Genomic DNA, 15395 nt, shown 5'->3' with positions numbered 1-15395 from the left:
CATTGGACCATCCGACCTGGTCGCCACAAAGGCTATTTTTTTTCATTTATAAAATTTGCAGTGTCGTACTGTCAACATGAAGATCTCTTCACTTAGAATGTTCGGCAGTTTTGTATTAGCTTACTACAATTTTTAATATTGCCTCTACGTCTCATCTCTCCCATGGGTACTCTCAACTTAAATTCAGTCAAAGAACATTTGAGAGCATGGCAATCTGTCTTGGGTAACTCCCAGTCATAAAAAAAATGATGGTTCACACCAAACGTAGGGTCCCGTGATATGCCTGATTAAGACCGGGTGTGGTTTGGTGGGGCCATTAATTTCAATGGTATGACTTTAGGAGTAACGAGGAGATAAGAAAACGCACCGAGCAACCTCTCATCACGCTAAGAGTGAAGAGGCGATGTTGGACCTGGCTCGGCCACGTGCTGCGGATGCTAGAAGAGAACTTCAACTTGGCTTGCATGTTCTTCAAGCCATCCGGATACCGGCGTCCTGGTAGGCCGCTAAATACTATATATGTAGTAAATAGAGTGTAGGTATACGGCGGAGCTACAGGATGCTAATTTGACCTGGAACGATGCAAGAAGACTGACGAGCGACAGGGATTCTATTGCCGGCGCTCCATTGGCACGCAAGTCAGACGATTTACAGTCTTCGGACTTTTTTTTCGCGTGGAGCACCCCAGGTCTGCGGACTTTTTAATCCGCAGACCAGGCTCGTTGGATTTCAAACATGTTTGATATTTTACTCGCCGAGCCGCTGAAATTCGTACGTTCACCACGCTTTACCGTCACATTATTTATATCTATGCCGACGGACGACAGCGCCATCATTATTTTACTGTCATTCAAAGTGTTCGGACATCTCACATCGATAACAACAATGGTAGATCTACGAGTGCATTCGAAAAGTTTCTTGGAAGATTTTATTAGTTGTTTTAAAGACAACCCATCGTTGTGGAAGACGACCAGCCCACTATACAAGAATCGTGATGCCAAGTCCTTGGCGTATGCGGAACTTTTGGAGATTTTAATCAAGGTGGAGCCGCAGGCAAGGGTCGACGATGTTAAAAAGAAAATACAGACATTGAGGTCGGGTTACAGAAAGGAGATAAATAAAGTAAGGACATCATATCGAAGCGGAGCCGGCACAGACGCAGTTTATCTACCCAAACTGTGGTACTATAAAAATTTGGAGTTCTTGAACGACCAAATGGAAGGTACGTAGGAATGCTTTAAAGCTATTTATTATACACGTGCAGATTATGAAATTGTCGTACCTAGCTCTGAAAGTGACATCGCATTAGATTAGCTACTATTAAGCAATTAAAACATACAGCTATGAATCATTTCTAGTCACAATAAAATTATTTATTCTTTGCTGAGGTAGGTAAGAAATAATAATATATAGGTACGATCATGGCGGTGGAAGCGCGGCTTATTGAGTCGTGGTCGGGTCCCAGGTTCAAATCCTGGGTCTGACAAATACACATTGAATTTCAATTTGTGTATGAGTCAGAGTATGGACCTAATATGTTGAGCAAGTGGCTGACATCCATTTCTCGTAAAAACAAAATCTGTCAATACAAACCTCCACTCCGTGGAGGTCCATATTATGATCGGACATGGTCGAAAGAAGAAGAAAAGAAATGATCATAAAATCAAAAATCGCTCGAGTTAGGTTCCTTCAGAGACAATCAATAAATCGTCAATCATCAATCAAAATTAATGGTACAGTTTGGTTATGAGGAATACAGCGGAAAACACATTTTGAAAATACCCGATATACTGGATTACACCAATTATACCAATATCAATATTAACCGTATGAAGGAATGGGTACTTAGGGGAGAGATAATAAAAAACAAGTTTGAGTATTATGTTGTATTTTAACAATTTACATTTTGTTTTACAGAATCGAGCTCAATATCCAGCATGGTGGACGATTTGGAAAACATGTCTCCTGATGAGAGTTACTCCAACTCGTTAAACAACGAAGATTGTATTGAGGTAAAACATTTTAACTAAATTGTTACATTGGTTTAATTTATCTATTGCTTATCATACTTTCTTGCCATGTGACAGCCCCGGTAGTATTAAAATATTTTTCGAAATCTCCTCGCGCTTTCTTAGCATTGGCAGTCGAGTTCCGATTAGTCGTTGCTTCCAAAGGCGCTAAGGTGTCCTGTGACCTCAGTCCGAGCTCTATTAAACCTGTCTCAGGATTTTCCCTATCAAGGTCATGAGAAGGAGTATAAGTATGTGTTGATTTTCGACGAAGAAAGTTGTGCAGCACACAGCAAGCTATTGCTAAGCTGTTGTATTGATATTTTCAATTTTCATGTTTATTGGAGCTTGAAAAATGCGGAATCTAACAGCTAAAATGCCAAAAACATTTTCTATAATTCGCCTGGCTCTGCATGTCCGATAATTATATATTCTTTTACTGTGATTTAATTGCCTTTGTAAATACGGCTTTATGAAATCGTTACGTAATGCAAAGGCTTCATCGCCAATATAAACAAATGGCAGTGCATCAGAATTAGCAGTAGGTTTTTTTGGTGCAGGTATTTTTAATCTGCCTTCGTCTAAACGTTTAAAAAAATCAGATTTTCTCAGTACGCCTCCATCAGAAATACGTCCATTTGTTCCAACATCAACATAAATAAATTCATAATTAGCATTTGCAATCGCCATCAAAACAATGCTGTGGAAATGTTTGTAATTATAAAAGTGGGAGCCGGCGCCTGCAGGTGGCACGATTGCAATGTGTTTCCCATCAACTGCGCCCAGGCAATTTGGAAATTGCCATTTACTATTAAATTCTTCTGCGATCGTCTCCATTTCTTCGTGCGTATCAGGGAACTGCAACAAAAAATAATCAACATTTTATTTACAGATAGAATATTCGCCTTCAACATCCACGTTGTCGACTACTCCAAGGTCGAATCTCAATAGAGCACCAGAACCCCCATCGTTCAAACGAAAAAAATCGAATGATAGCGCCAACAAAGTGTTAGAATTAATCACCGACAAACTAAGCAAGACTGAAGATGAATTTGATGTTTTTGGCAAAATGATGGCCATGAAACTACGATCGATGTCACAGGGACAAAGATTGCTGGCCGAGAAGCTGATGCATGAAGTTGCCTTTATGGGACAAAGTGACAAAATAATGCCAGCAACTACTGTTCATACTCAACCAGTTTATCGTATATTAAGCAAAAATGTACAAAAGCCGGTATAATAAATTAATGTTTTTTGTATGAATAAATATCTTGTAAAAATATTTGTTTTTTTGTTTGTTTTTATGCCTATAAACCTTAGCTTAAGCGATACAACAAATGGTAAGTATTTGAGCTATGTTAGCAAACCTATATTATTATGTGGCCTCATTTAGAAATCAAATTCCATGCTTGCTTTTCGAAGAATATGACTAGTATTACAATACATTCAACAGGAATAATTAAGCAGCTTGCTTACAGCCTATATGGAGAGTCCTGGCTAGGTACAGCATTCTAATGGTCTATTGAATATTTAGCATGTCAACGATGGCCTTATTTGTGACTATATATATACCTATCTCAAATGCATCTTGTCTGCCATTCTTATGATGTTGCCGTCTATGATTTATATAGGTAAAACAATCCACTAAACGTTCACTTTATAAGACCAACCAATGTCTACTTGTTAATGATATATTTGTAAATTTGCCCAACTTTATTAGATGACGTATAATATAATACACATCTTGAAATATTCTCCTTTCAAAACGTCAATGATGACTTGGCAAGTTTCGGGAATTATCTTGCCCAGAGTTTGTCTTCCAATCGCAGTTCTATAATGCAAGTCAGTGAATGTTCCGCCGCCAGCCAAAAATCGCAGGGTTGCACATAATCTATCATGAGGAGAAATAGCTTCCCTCATCATAGTATTTTTTTTTTTAATAAATGGGGAGACCAAATTATACAGTTCTGTGTATACATCCTCCGACATTCGCAAATAATTGCGGAAATCGCTCGGTTGCAAACGCAATTCTCGTATTAAATTTGTGTGGGATAATGTCGTTCGTTTCCTTATCCAATGTTTCACCCAGTATTTGTGTACCCTTTGCTTCGTTATTACATTATCTGCCACCCAATAACCCAAAAAACATAAAACGTCGGTATCATTTAACGCCATCACGATTTAACTGTCAGATATACGTATATTATCTATGCTGTCAAAGTCGACTGTTTTACTCGTCAAATTAATTATATACTCGTTTCGTTGAACGTCTGTTGGCCAGTAGCAGAACGTAGAAAAATCTGAAGACTTATTGTCGTCGGACTTTTGGCTCGCCAATGGAGCGCTGGCATTTGAGGCACCACGTGGTGCGTGGAGGAAGCGTGCAGTGTGGCCATTGCGATAGAATAGTGTGCGTTCGTTCGCTAGGATAAAATGGCACCTGCCTATGTGGCCTTACCGATCATGCTAAAGCTTGAAAAAAAAATGATACAGCACCACTCACAACACTGTATAAAAATAAAACAATACCTAAGAAAAGCAAGTCCAATTTTATTTTGCATGGATATATTGGGTTAACCAACTAAGAGAAAAATATCCATATTGTTTTCAAGCATAAAAATAAAACATGATAGAAAAGAGAAACCAACATTAAAACCAATCACTTATCCTTGACGCACAAAAATGTCATTTACACTAATATTGAATGGTGACTTATCGGTTTTTGTTATCAGATGCCTCAACAGTGCTCGAAATGGATCAAAACACACCAGAGTACAGCTACGGTTCGTGAAATCTTCAAGACTACCGCTAAGTTTCGTAGAAAAATTAAAAATGGCGCTCCGGTTCGGGAATTATTATAAAAACATTACAATATTAATGTATATTTTTTCTCTCGTCCATCATCTTCCAATATCTTCAATGTCTATGAGTATTGTGTAATATGATATTACCAATCGAACTAATTAAACGATTCGTAAATAATAATATATAAGTAGAAAGCAGTGAGATCCGCGGGGGTAGACAAACCATGCATTGTGTATATGCGGTAGATAAATGAATTAAAAACAATAATACCATTTTTGACGGAATATCTATATTTATATAAAACAAAGTCGGGTTAGTTACACCATTTATAACTCAAGAACGGCTGGACCGATTTTTATGATCTTTGATTTGTTGGATTCGTCTCCGCCCTGAATATAAGAATAAGTATTAAAACATCGGAAAAAACGGAAAAAAATATCTCGAGAACTGATTGGCTGATTTCAATGAATTATTTTTGTTCATCTCGGCCTCGAGAAGTTTCCTTGCGCATTGGAAAAGTATGAACTAATAATAAACTGCGTTCGGTGGAGTATATTCATTTACGCGATGCAATCAGCACCGAAGGAGATGCAGCTAATGTTGGTCGATTGTCTATTCTACCGGCGACGTACATGGGCAGCCCGCGTCGTATGCATGAATATGCGCAAGATTCAATGACAATGTTCGTCATTACGGTCGTCCAGATCTATTCATCACCTTTACGTGCAATCCGAAATGGATAGAAATTGTTCAACTGCTACTCCCCGGATAAACATCAAGTGATCGGCACGACATCACCGCACGTGTCTTCAAACAAAAAATCCTGTCGCTGATGAACTACATTGTTAAGCATCGCGTCTTTGGGGATACTCGATGCTGGATGTATTCGATTGAATGGCAAAAACGAGGCTTGCCGCATGCACACATTCTTATTTGGTTAGTCGAAAGAATTCGACCAGACCAAATAGATGACATCATACCTATGTGCCGAGATTCCTGATCCCGAAAGCAATCCAGACCTGCATAATGTTGTAAGTACGAGTACTAACATGATTCACGGACCGTGTGGCGCCATCAACCCCCAATCACCGTGCATGGTCGACGGCAAGTGTTCCAAGCGTTATCCACGAAATTTGACGGCGGAGACTATCACCGCCAACGATGGTTATCCACTGTATCGGCGGCGTTCAAACTTCCAATACCAACGATGAAACCACGCACTATCAAGTTGGTCGATATATGAGCTGCAACGAAGTGATTTGGCGTATTTTCTCATTCCCCATTCCCCATTCATGAACCTCATCCCACTGCTGTACATTTGGCGGTGCATCTGGAGAATGGTCAACGAGTTTATTTCAACGCATCGAATGTTGCTCAACGTGCTGAAACACCTCCAGCGACAACATTGACCAGTTTCTTTTCGATTTGCCAAAGCGATAAACCGTTGCCGTTAAACCTTCAAACGACTGAAAACCGACATGTTTACAACTGAAGGTTGGCTCGGTAATCATTATGCTTCGAAATCTGAACCAACCAAAACTATGTAATCTATTTCATTTTGATTTGATTTTGGCAAATTTATTGAACTTAATTCATTTTAACTTAATAAAAAATGGAATTTAATGCAGCTAATAAGTTAACACAAGATTATTGATTCTGAGGGGGTAAGAAGTTCGCCGGGTCAGCTAGTTATTTCATAAAAAATATTTTTTTTCGTGCGGCGCTGAAAAACATTACTGCGGGTTTAACAATTATCACTTATAACTTTATGATTTACGATGTTACCATTGGTCTAAGTTAACACATTTGTTATTCACATTGTCAGAAATTATTACTTTAGCGCAGCTAACTTTCATATCCGGTTAAACCGGCTAACTAATCATCATCATCATCAGCCGGGGTCAATCCACTGCTGGATGAAGGCCTCCCCAAGCTTTCTCCAACTCTCTCGGTCCTGTGTCGTTCGCTGCCACGTATTTCCGCCGAACTTTACCAGTTAGTCAATCCAGCGGCTTTTAGGGCGGCCCTGTGGCCGTTTCATGCCCCTTGGGTACCACTGGATGACGGCATTTGTCCAGCGGCCGTCCTTTCGGCGAGCAATGTGCCCCGCCCATTTCAGCTGTTTGGCAACGTCTATTACATCGCGTACTCCTGTCTGCTTCCTAACCCATTCGTTTCTCTTACGGTCCTTTCGCGTGATGCCCAACATACACCTCTCCATGCCTCGCTGTGTGACTCTTAGCCTTTGGACATCTCTCGTGTTGAGGGTCCACGTCTCGCAGCCATACGTGAGCACGAGTAGCACACATTGGTTGAACACCCGACGGTTAAGACATAATAATGGTAGGTCACTCTTGAAGATACTATTCAGACGTCCGAAAGCACTCCATCGCAGCTTTGTTCTTCGAACAATTTCATCATGCATGCTTCCGTCTATGGACACCTGCTGTCGGAGATAGACGTAGCTGCTGACTTGGGTGCGATAAATACAGATAATCGCAGGGTCCGAAAAACAGTTACTCATCACTTTTGTCTTTGAGACATTTATCTTTAGACCGACCGTTTGACTGACATCCGCGAGTTCTTGCATTCTACCTTGGAGGTCTTTCGGTTCTTGTGAGAGTATAACAATATCATCCGCAAACTATCTGCAAATATCATCGGCTAACTAATAATATGATAAAAAAAATTGTTGGTACACGTGCAGCGTGAAGACGCACCTTATTTGCTGGTGCATATATTATTATCTATGATTTGTTGGCATATGTGAAAATCGGCCATGCTTGTCTTTGGTTTTACTAACCGTACAGTGTTGCCAACCGTACTATAATTATAGTATTTGTACTATAATTTTGGTCCGCGTACTATGTACGATATAAAATAGGTATAGTACGCCCAAAATACTATAATTTTGAATATCGTACTATAATTTAATATAAAAGTACTATAATTTTGCATTTGCCATTTTGCAATCGACTCGTTTTCGTAAATTTGAAAATCTGCGGCCCGTGGCGAAATATTTCTCCTAAAAAAAACGAGCCGACTATGAAAATTGTGGAACCTGCAGCCCGCGGCAAAATATTTCTCCTAAAAAAACGAGTTGACCATGAAAATTGGGGAACCTGCGGCCCCCGGCGAAATATTTTCCCTATAAAAAACGAGCCGACTATGAAAATCGGGAAAACTTATACATTTTCAACAGATGACAACGCGTACTATATTTTATCCCCAAATACTATAATTTTGGAGGCTCTGTACTATAATTCCACTTTCAAAATATGGCAACACTGTAACCGTACGTCAAAATACGCGAAGCAAACAAACGAACTTAACCTGCAATTGTCGTCATGTCTAATTCGGTAATACCACGGTAAGAATATATAATTTAAATATTTGTTTATTACAGTGAATGTGCCAATAAATAACTTATAATGGTATCTTTTATGTATTTCGGTGCTGTGGTTCCTCGCGGGCCACGTATAACATCTACACAAAAATACCTTGTACCTACAATCAATGTACGAGAACCAAAACCTTGCCCTCGCGGCATTTTATGGTCCTCTTGGGGTATGGAAGCATGTATCCCGGCAATTAGCCAATATAGGCCCACCAAATTCTGTTGAACAGTGGAAAACTGTAATTGTAAATACTTAATAATAATAACCTAAAGTTAATGTCTTAGCACTTATTAATGTTTACTGAGTATTGTTAATCTTGACACGTTTTATTATTGTGATTTCCCAGGTATGGAAGGAGATGAAGCAAAAAGCACGGAAGAAGAATGCCAACCATTAAATGCAACGGGCAACCGCGCTGTGGATGTCATTGCATTGATTTATTTCTATTGCAACCCGTAACACACCAACACGTGAGGAGGTTCTCGCACGTCACTCGGTGCCAAGCTTCGAGGGCATACCTAGAGGTAATAGTTAAATATTGTTTGTGTATTCATCTAGACTAGGTCATCATGACTGATTGACTGCATACATACTTGCTTTACACTAATATAATATTATGTATGCAGTATGTAAACAAACAATATTTATTTAGTAAGTAATACATACGCCTGCCATATCTATACTTAATACATGTCGCACCCCCAGTAAAATACTGTAGTAATCCAGAAAATGGCATTTTGCAGGAGAGCCATTTGAAGTTTCAAATATTCTTTGTAAATACAGGAAAAGTCTGAATGTAAAAATTATTACTCATTTTTATGGAAAAACATGATCTATTTTCAACTGTATCCATCATTTTTCTCTAAAACATATACAAATAAAGATATTTGAATGTTTCTGAGTTACGACAGTATTTTATTAGGATATTTGAAAATTTCATGGTAAAATTTGAATCAACTCAATATTTTCTATGTAAATTTCCCTACCATCACTCTAATAATTTCAACTAATTTGTTGGGCACTGTAAAGGAAGGTTTTCAAAATATTAAGTTATGGTACAATCTTTAAAGATTTATTGAAAAAAAACAAGAAAAATACAATTATTAGTTCAAAACAACAAAAAAATACTTAATTATTTTATTTAATGGGCAAATAAAATTTCTAGATACGATTTTTAATTTTTCAACATCACTTGGAAGAGAAGCAACAAAATCATAATAAAATTCACGATGTTTAGCATTTCAGAGAGAAAGCAAATCCTTCTTTTTAATTATCGTTATTTTTGGCCGCTCTTGATATGCTTTGGATGAATCGAGACCATCCATCGGTAACGGTTTACCTATTTTCCATTGACGAACATTCAATTTACTACATTCTTCATGATAACTTGTTTTAAAAAAATAATGTATGGATAGTCTCTGTCTACTTTTATAACTTTAATCTTCTGCCACAAAATTTTTTCTCCATTTTCATCCGTGTTGTAATTTTTACCGATTTCATCTGCTAGTTTTTTCTTGTTGTGAATATTATTTGTTGTCATGGGTTTAACAATGTATGGTTGTCCTGTTTTATAACTTGTTTGTACAATGGTAATCATTTGGCCGGGCACAAATATTGGTCCACTTTTTAGAGCCCTAGTCTTCTGCTGCTCAATTGTAGAATGGACAATATCGCCTTCATTTTGGGTATGCCCGATGACCAAAAACTTATGAGAGATCGTTTTATTTTTTTGTGAATTCCTGATGGCATATAAATACATTGCAGTAATGTATTTATTTTTATTCTACCCGGCACAATTGTCTCTGTAAAAAATAAAATGCTCAATGTGATGATATTTTTCACATGCAATGTAATCGAGTACACAGCTACCAATTTCATTGGATCTTCATGCAGCTTGACTCTCATCCCACATGTATCAGTTTGCAATATTTTCAGTGATATTATAGACTGTAAGATTGTACATTGCCGACTTTCGTTTATAATAGAAAGTTGACACATTTCCGCAAGGAAGCGGTAAAACAGCCTGCAAATCATATACAGCTACATTAATGACGCTGTTTTGGCCATTAGTTCGGGACTCTGCTACGTCTTTGGTGTTTTCATCCCTTGCCTCTTTTTTTCCAGGTTGATGTATCTCATACTTTTCTTGAAGTTGTTCTTTTTCTTCTGGTGAACAATTATTGTATGGGTCGCATTCAACCCACAAATCTTTTTTAGGCTTAAAGAAGCCAATATTAAATTCGTCATTAAATATGGATGTGTATAATAGTGTTCTTTTCCAAATGGCATATTGCTGTCAGCTTGTTGTTTTTTGTATAACCGATACATTTCAGCAATTGTTAATTTACCATCTAAATACAATCTAGATGTCTGTGCACGCAAATAATGTTACTCGATCACTGGAAAGACTTAATGTGAGTTCTTATATCATTTTTTAAATCATCTTCAATTTTTTTGTGATTGCCATGGTGACCTCTTTGTTCTGGAATTGGCGTTCCGAAAAGAAGATCCCTTGTTTTCCACACAGTGGAGCAGTACCTTTCACTCACCCCAAATGTGTTGATAAAGTATTTTTTGCATACTTCTTGTATTTTACTTCCATTTAATTGAAGTTGATAACAAACATTGTTGCCTCTGCTGCTTCCAGTTTTTTTGTTTGAATACTTTGGAACAATAATATCCATGCAACTAGTGAGAAAATTACGATGTATCTCAAGATCTTACTGTAGTAACAGAGTTACAACAGTATTTTTTTGAAAAATATTGTTTTAGTTTTTTAGAAAGCTTCTTGTAAAATACTGTCGTAACTTAGTTACAACACTATTTTATTATCGATTTAACAGTTTTCGGAAAGTAATGTACTGTATTAAATGCTTTCTCTCTGACAATATTTGAGTTTGAGATATGACAATATTTTATTAAAATAGCAAAAAAAAATACGAATCCAACCACATCCATAACTTGAAAACGCCGATTTCAGACTTACGACAGTATCTTACTGGGGGTGCGATGTGGCCCTCGACTTTCACACATAATTAGTTCCTCAGAAAGTGTACATTAAAATAATATTTATTTATCAATGGGTGTAATAAAGTTAACGGGTGTTTTCTTTAGAAACTTGTTATATATATAAATAGTCGAATACCACCCTTTTACGAATTCGAGAAAGTGACAGGGAACGGAGGATAGAGTAGCAACTGCGTGGTAGAGCACAAATTTTGCATTATCAACAAGAATCTACATTGTAAGAAAAGTACGAAATAACGAATTATTTTAAAGTCAAGGGCCACCCTTACTACGATATCAAAAGAGAGTATTGTATCAGACATAGACTATAGATACATCTAGACCCCACCCGTTGCATTGCTAAATGAAGCCGCGTGTCGTGCGTTTGGTTTGTGGGCGAGCGAACGCATTCGTCTACAAATGTTCGATACCATAGACCATTTCACTAGTGCTCGCACTAGACTCTCAGAATTAAAATATAATTTTCTATTTTTTTACGTTATATAGTATTTTTAAGCGGTCAAAATGCAACCATTAGGTACAGATATCCATAATTTAAGTTATTTTAAAGAGACACTCGGTCACTGATATTAAAATATATAATAATATACAAATAAATTATCACGAACATGTATCAACTTACTATGAAACGTAATACCATCTTCTTGCTTATCAGTACGGCTACCATATTTTAATACAACACACAGAACCATCTTTTCTACTTAATTAACAAAAAATATTTACCACTGACTTTATGTTTAACACAAAAAATAGCAATTTTAGCAACACGGTTATCGACGCTTAGTTATGCAATAAGCTAAGATTTGCCGGCTACATCGTAGCAAACCATCTCCCAGATCTGTAAACCTTTTATCTTACTTTTGCGCGTGTCGCAAAGATTATAAGGGTACCGAATACTTTCTCACTCGCACTTATGCATCGTTTTTGTTCAGGCCTTGGTATCAGAAGAAATTATGTATATGGTGTGTTGTAAAAAAAATAATCAAAGTATAAAAGCATTACTAACAATTTTTATTAATGTTAATATAATACAATATAATTATTATATATAAAAGTATAAAATAGAATAAGTACATAATAGTATGTGCATTATAATAAATTTGGCATATTTCCGTCATTTGTCGATAATATATTGGATAAAAGGTCAGTTATTTATTACGCCGCATTTATTTAATTAATTATTGGCACCAAAATATCTGTTGAGCAGAATACGCCTGCCTTATTTTATTGGCATTCCAAGTGTCAGTATATACAAATTCACACGGGACAGGGTCATCTACAAGTTAGATTCGGTATCCTGAAAAAAAAGAGATTTGTTAGCACAATACATGACATACTCAATCCAATGTTACATCTATTTAAGTACCTACTGTTTTTATTTACTTGAAACTTAAATTACCTAAATTGTTGTATCATGTTGTGCAGAATACAACATGCATATATTTTTTTTATTTTTGTTGCTTTTTGTTCGCTCGTAGGCATCTAAATTTTGTTTTAAGTAAACCGTTGAGTCTCTCTACCACATTCGTTGAACAGTGGGTTTCTCAACCGCATAACCTAATTCGCCTGAAATGTTTTTAGATCAGTCGATACCAAGAAAACCGAAAGGAAACAGAGAATAACGAAGATGACCGAGAGAGAAGACGAAAGCGGCGACCGAGTGCATCTGCTTCACGTTCGTCAGCTGAATGCAAAACTAAGATTTTAATGATCACAATCTGTTTTTTGAATATGTTTTCGATTAAATAAATTTGAAATGTTATACATTGTTGTTTCATTAAATACCCACTCATAACTATGCAAAATTTTGATTCCTTTGATGTATACGGAATACCAGTGGCGAAGACTCTATACTAGGCGATTATTTAAAGCCTACCTTAAGAAAAATATTTTTTAATTGCAAATTGACATATTTATATACTTAATCACTTCATTATTTTTTGTTATATAAAAATAATTTATTTTGCCAACGAGAGATGTCGTATAATGTAGGAATGTATTACAGTATTACACAGTTTACAAAACAACTGCAAAGGTATTAAAAAATATACCACAACGCGCCGTAAATAAATAATAAACATCTCGACGTAAATAAATCTCCGATTATGTGTGAAATAATTCTGAATCTTTTTCGTGTGGACTTTACGTCTCGTAACCTTAGAAAGTCTGCTGATTTGTACGAAATAAGGTAAGCTCCTATCGCAGAGCCTAAAACATTCGCGCATAATAATGTTGTCACGACTGCGCACTTTGTCCAAAATCATTAATAATTAGATAATTAAAAAAAAATTCAACGGCGTTTAATCGAATATTAATAAATAAGTAAGTATAGATTGTTTTTATAAATAAAAATAAATTTTATCTAATGATTTTTGATGGGTATTTTGAAGGTATCAAATAGTAAAATTCTCTCTGTGCGCATTCATTGCTAATTAATACCTATAATAATAATAACAATAATAGACAATTTTAATATTACATACGATGAATAATTATTTCAATCAATTTTATAAGCAACAATAACGAGCTCGACACATTCGCTACCGGTCGGATTTGAATAAAAATGGCGGCCCTGAAAAGGGCCTTTTGTACGAAGATAGATGGATTATTGCATGTAATCGTAGAAGATACGATTTTTTTTACGCCTTCTCAGTCTTCTTGGGCATGAGCACCGCCTGGATGTTGGGCAGCACTCCTCCCTGGGCGATGGTGACGCCGGAGAGCAGCTTGTTCAGCTCTTCGTTGCGGATGGCAAGCTGCAAATGACGAGGAATGATCCTGGTCTTCTTGTTGTCGCAGGCCGCGTTTCCCGCCAACTCGAGTATTTCTATCCATTTCGGATTGCACGTAAAGGTGATGAATAGATTTGGTCGACCGTAATGACGAACATATGCCATTGCATCTTGCGCATATGACTCGGACTGCCAATGTACATGTCAATCGACCAACATTAGCTGCATCTCCTTCGTATATCATATATACGTTTGAATATAGGCTAAATTATTTGGCACATACGTGTGGAATGAGTAATTGAGCACTGAAAACGCGCCTGTCCATTAGATACTAGTATATAGTGATAGTGTTAATCGTCACCAAAATAAATGTCAACAATTCGTTGATGATGTTTTATTACCAATTGCACATTTATAGTAAAATTTCCACGGTAATTTTTAAATGATTCTGTCTCCAAGTGTGGCGGGAAAATGCGCACACGAGTGCAGTCAATGCATCCGATGATACCTGGGAAACGTGCCTTTTCTTGGAATCTGAAATAAAAACAAAATTTTACCGACACATAATATTGCAGTTCAATCATTATTTGCTTTTTTACTCATCATGTGTATGTTGTTGGTACTCTAGTTATATGTAAAATTGTATAAACTGGTCAGAGGGTATCAACACGACACTAAAAATAATACATTGGTTGGTAAGTACCTTCTTTGAATTCTGTCACGAGAGTCAGCACTGTTCGGAAACTTCAGGTAAGTACTGCCAAGCACTGACATTATAGCATCAGATACATTTCCAATGCATCTGATCACTGATGACTGGCTCATTGCGCAGAAGAAGTCTTGGCCAAGCCCTTTTTGGTAGCCTCCCTCTGCGTAAAAACGCAAAGTAGCCAAAATCTAAAATTCAAGTAAAGGAAACAAGTTATTTCAACATCATAATATTCAAATCTTGTTAATCTGTTGTGGTGAATGCTTAAAGATGAAGTAGGTAGGTATTTACATGTGCTGTTGTCAAACTGAGTAAATGTATCGTACCCATGTTATCTTGCACTGTCATAAAGTAGGGTTAGGTTACCTGAATTTGGACAGGAATTCCTTTGGGTACGCCTCTCATCAACACGGAGTCCAATTTAGTCACTATCTCGATCACCATTTCTTTCGACAGTCTGTACAATTGTCGAAAGAACGTTTCCGTAACATCAAAAGGATCTTGGCTATCGCGAAGTCTCCTTCGCTCTATATTCAGCGCGTGTATCTCCTGTACACGCCGTCTTCGTACTTCGTCAGCGTGCAAAGTGATCGCAAGAATGAATGCCATTGCAGTAGATGGATAAATGAAAAAACAATATTACGAGTAGTTATTTGACAGCCGCGAAACGAACATTATCAGTATCTACGATTCGAACCATTATTGTGGTTTGAAA

General features: G+C 37.0%; 1 protein-coding gene and 1 long non-coding RNA gene across 2 annotated transcripts; one reads left to right on the top strand and one right to left on the bottom strand.

Annotated features, from left to right (window-relative positions):
* Nucleotides 1-8130: 8130 nt before the first annotated feature.
* Nucleotides 8131-13244, top strand: LOC147069174 (uncharacterized). The gene is made up of 3 exons (XR_015071221.1): nt 8131-8184; nt 8559-8736; nt 12821-13244. It is a non-coding gene; the product is annotated as an uncharacterized LOC147069174 (long non-coding RNA).
* Nucleotides 13245-13698: 454 nt separating this feature from the next.
* On the bottom strand, nt 13699-14136 carry LOC147069173 (histone H2A-like). The gene has a single exon (XM_085951627.1). It carries the CDS (start codon nt 14134-14136, stop codon nt 13879-13881), a length of 258 nt encoding a protein of 85 aa, XP_085807753.1. The 3' UTR covers nt 13699-13878.
* Nucleotides 14137-15395: the final 1259 nt, after the last annotated feature.

The sequence above is a fragment of the Rhyacophila brunnea genome, unplaced genomic scaffold (genome assembly GCF_057557595.1).
Source record: "Rhyacophila brunnea isolate RB1 unplaced genomic scaffold, BYU_Rbru_1.0 scaffold_24, whole genome shotgun sequence".
NCBI lineage: Eukaryota > Metazoa > Arthropoda > Insecta > Trichoptera > Rhyacophilidae > Rhyacophila > Rhyacophila brunnea.
This window is presented reverse-complemented; position numbering and strand designations above follow the sequence as displayed.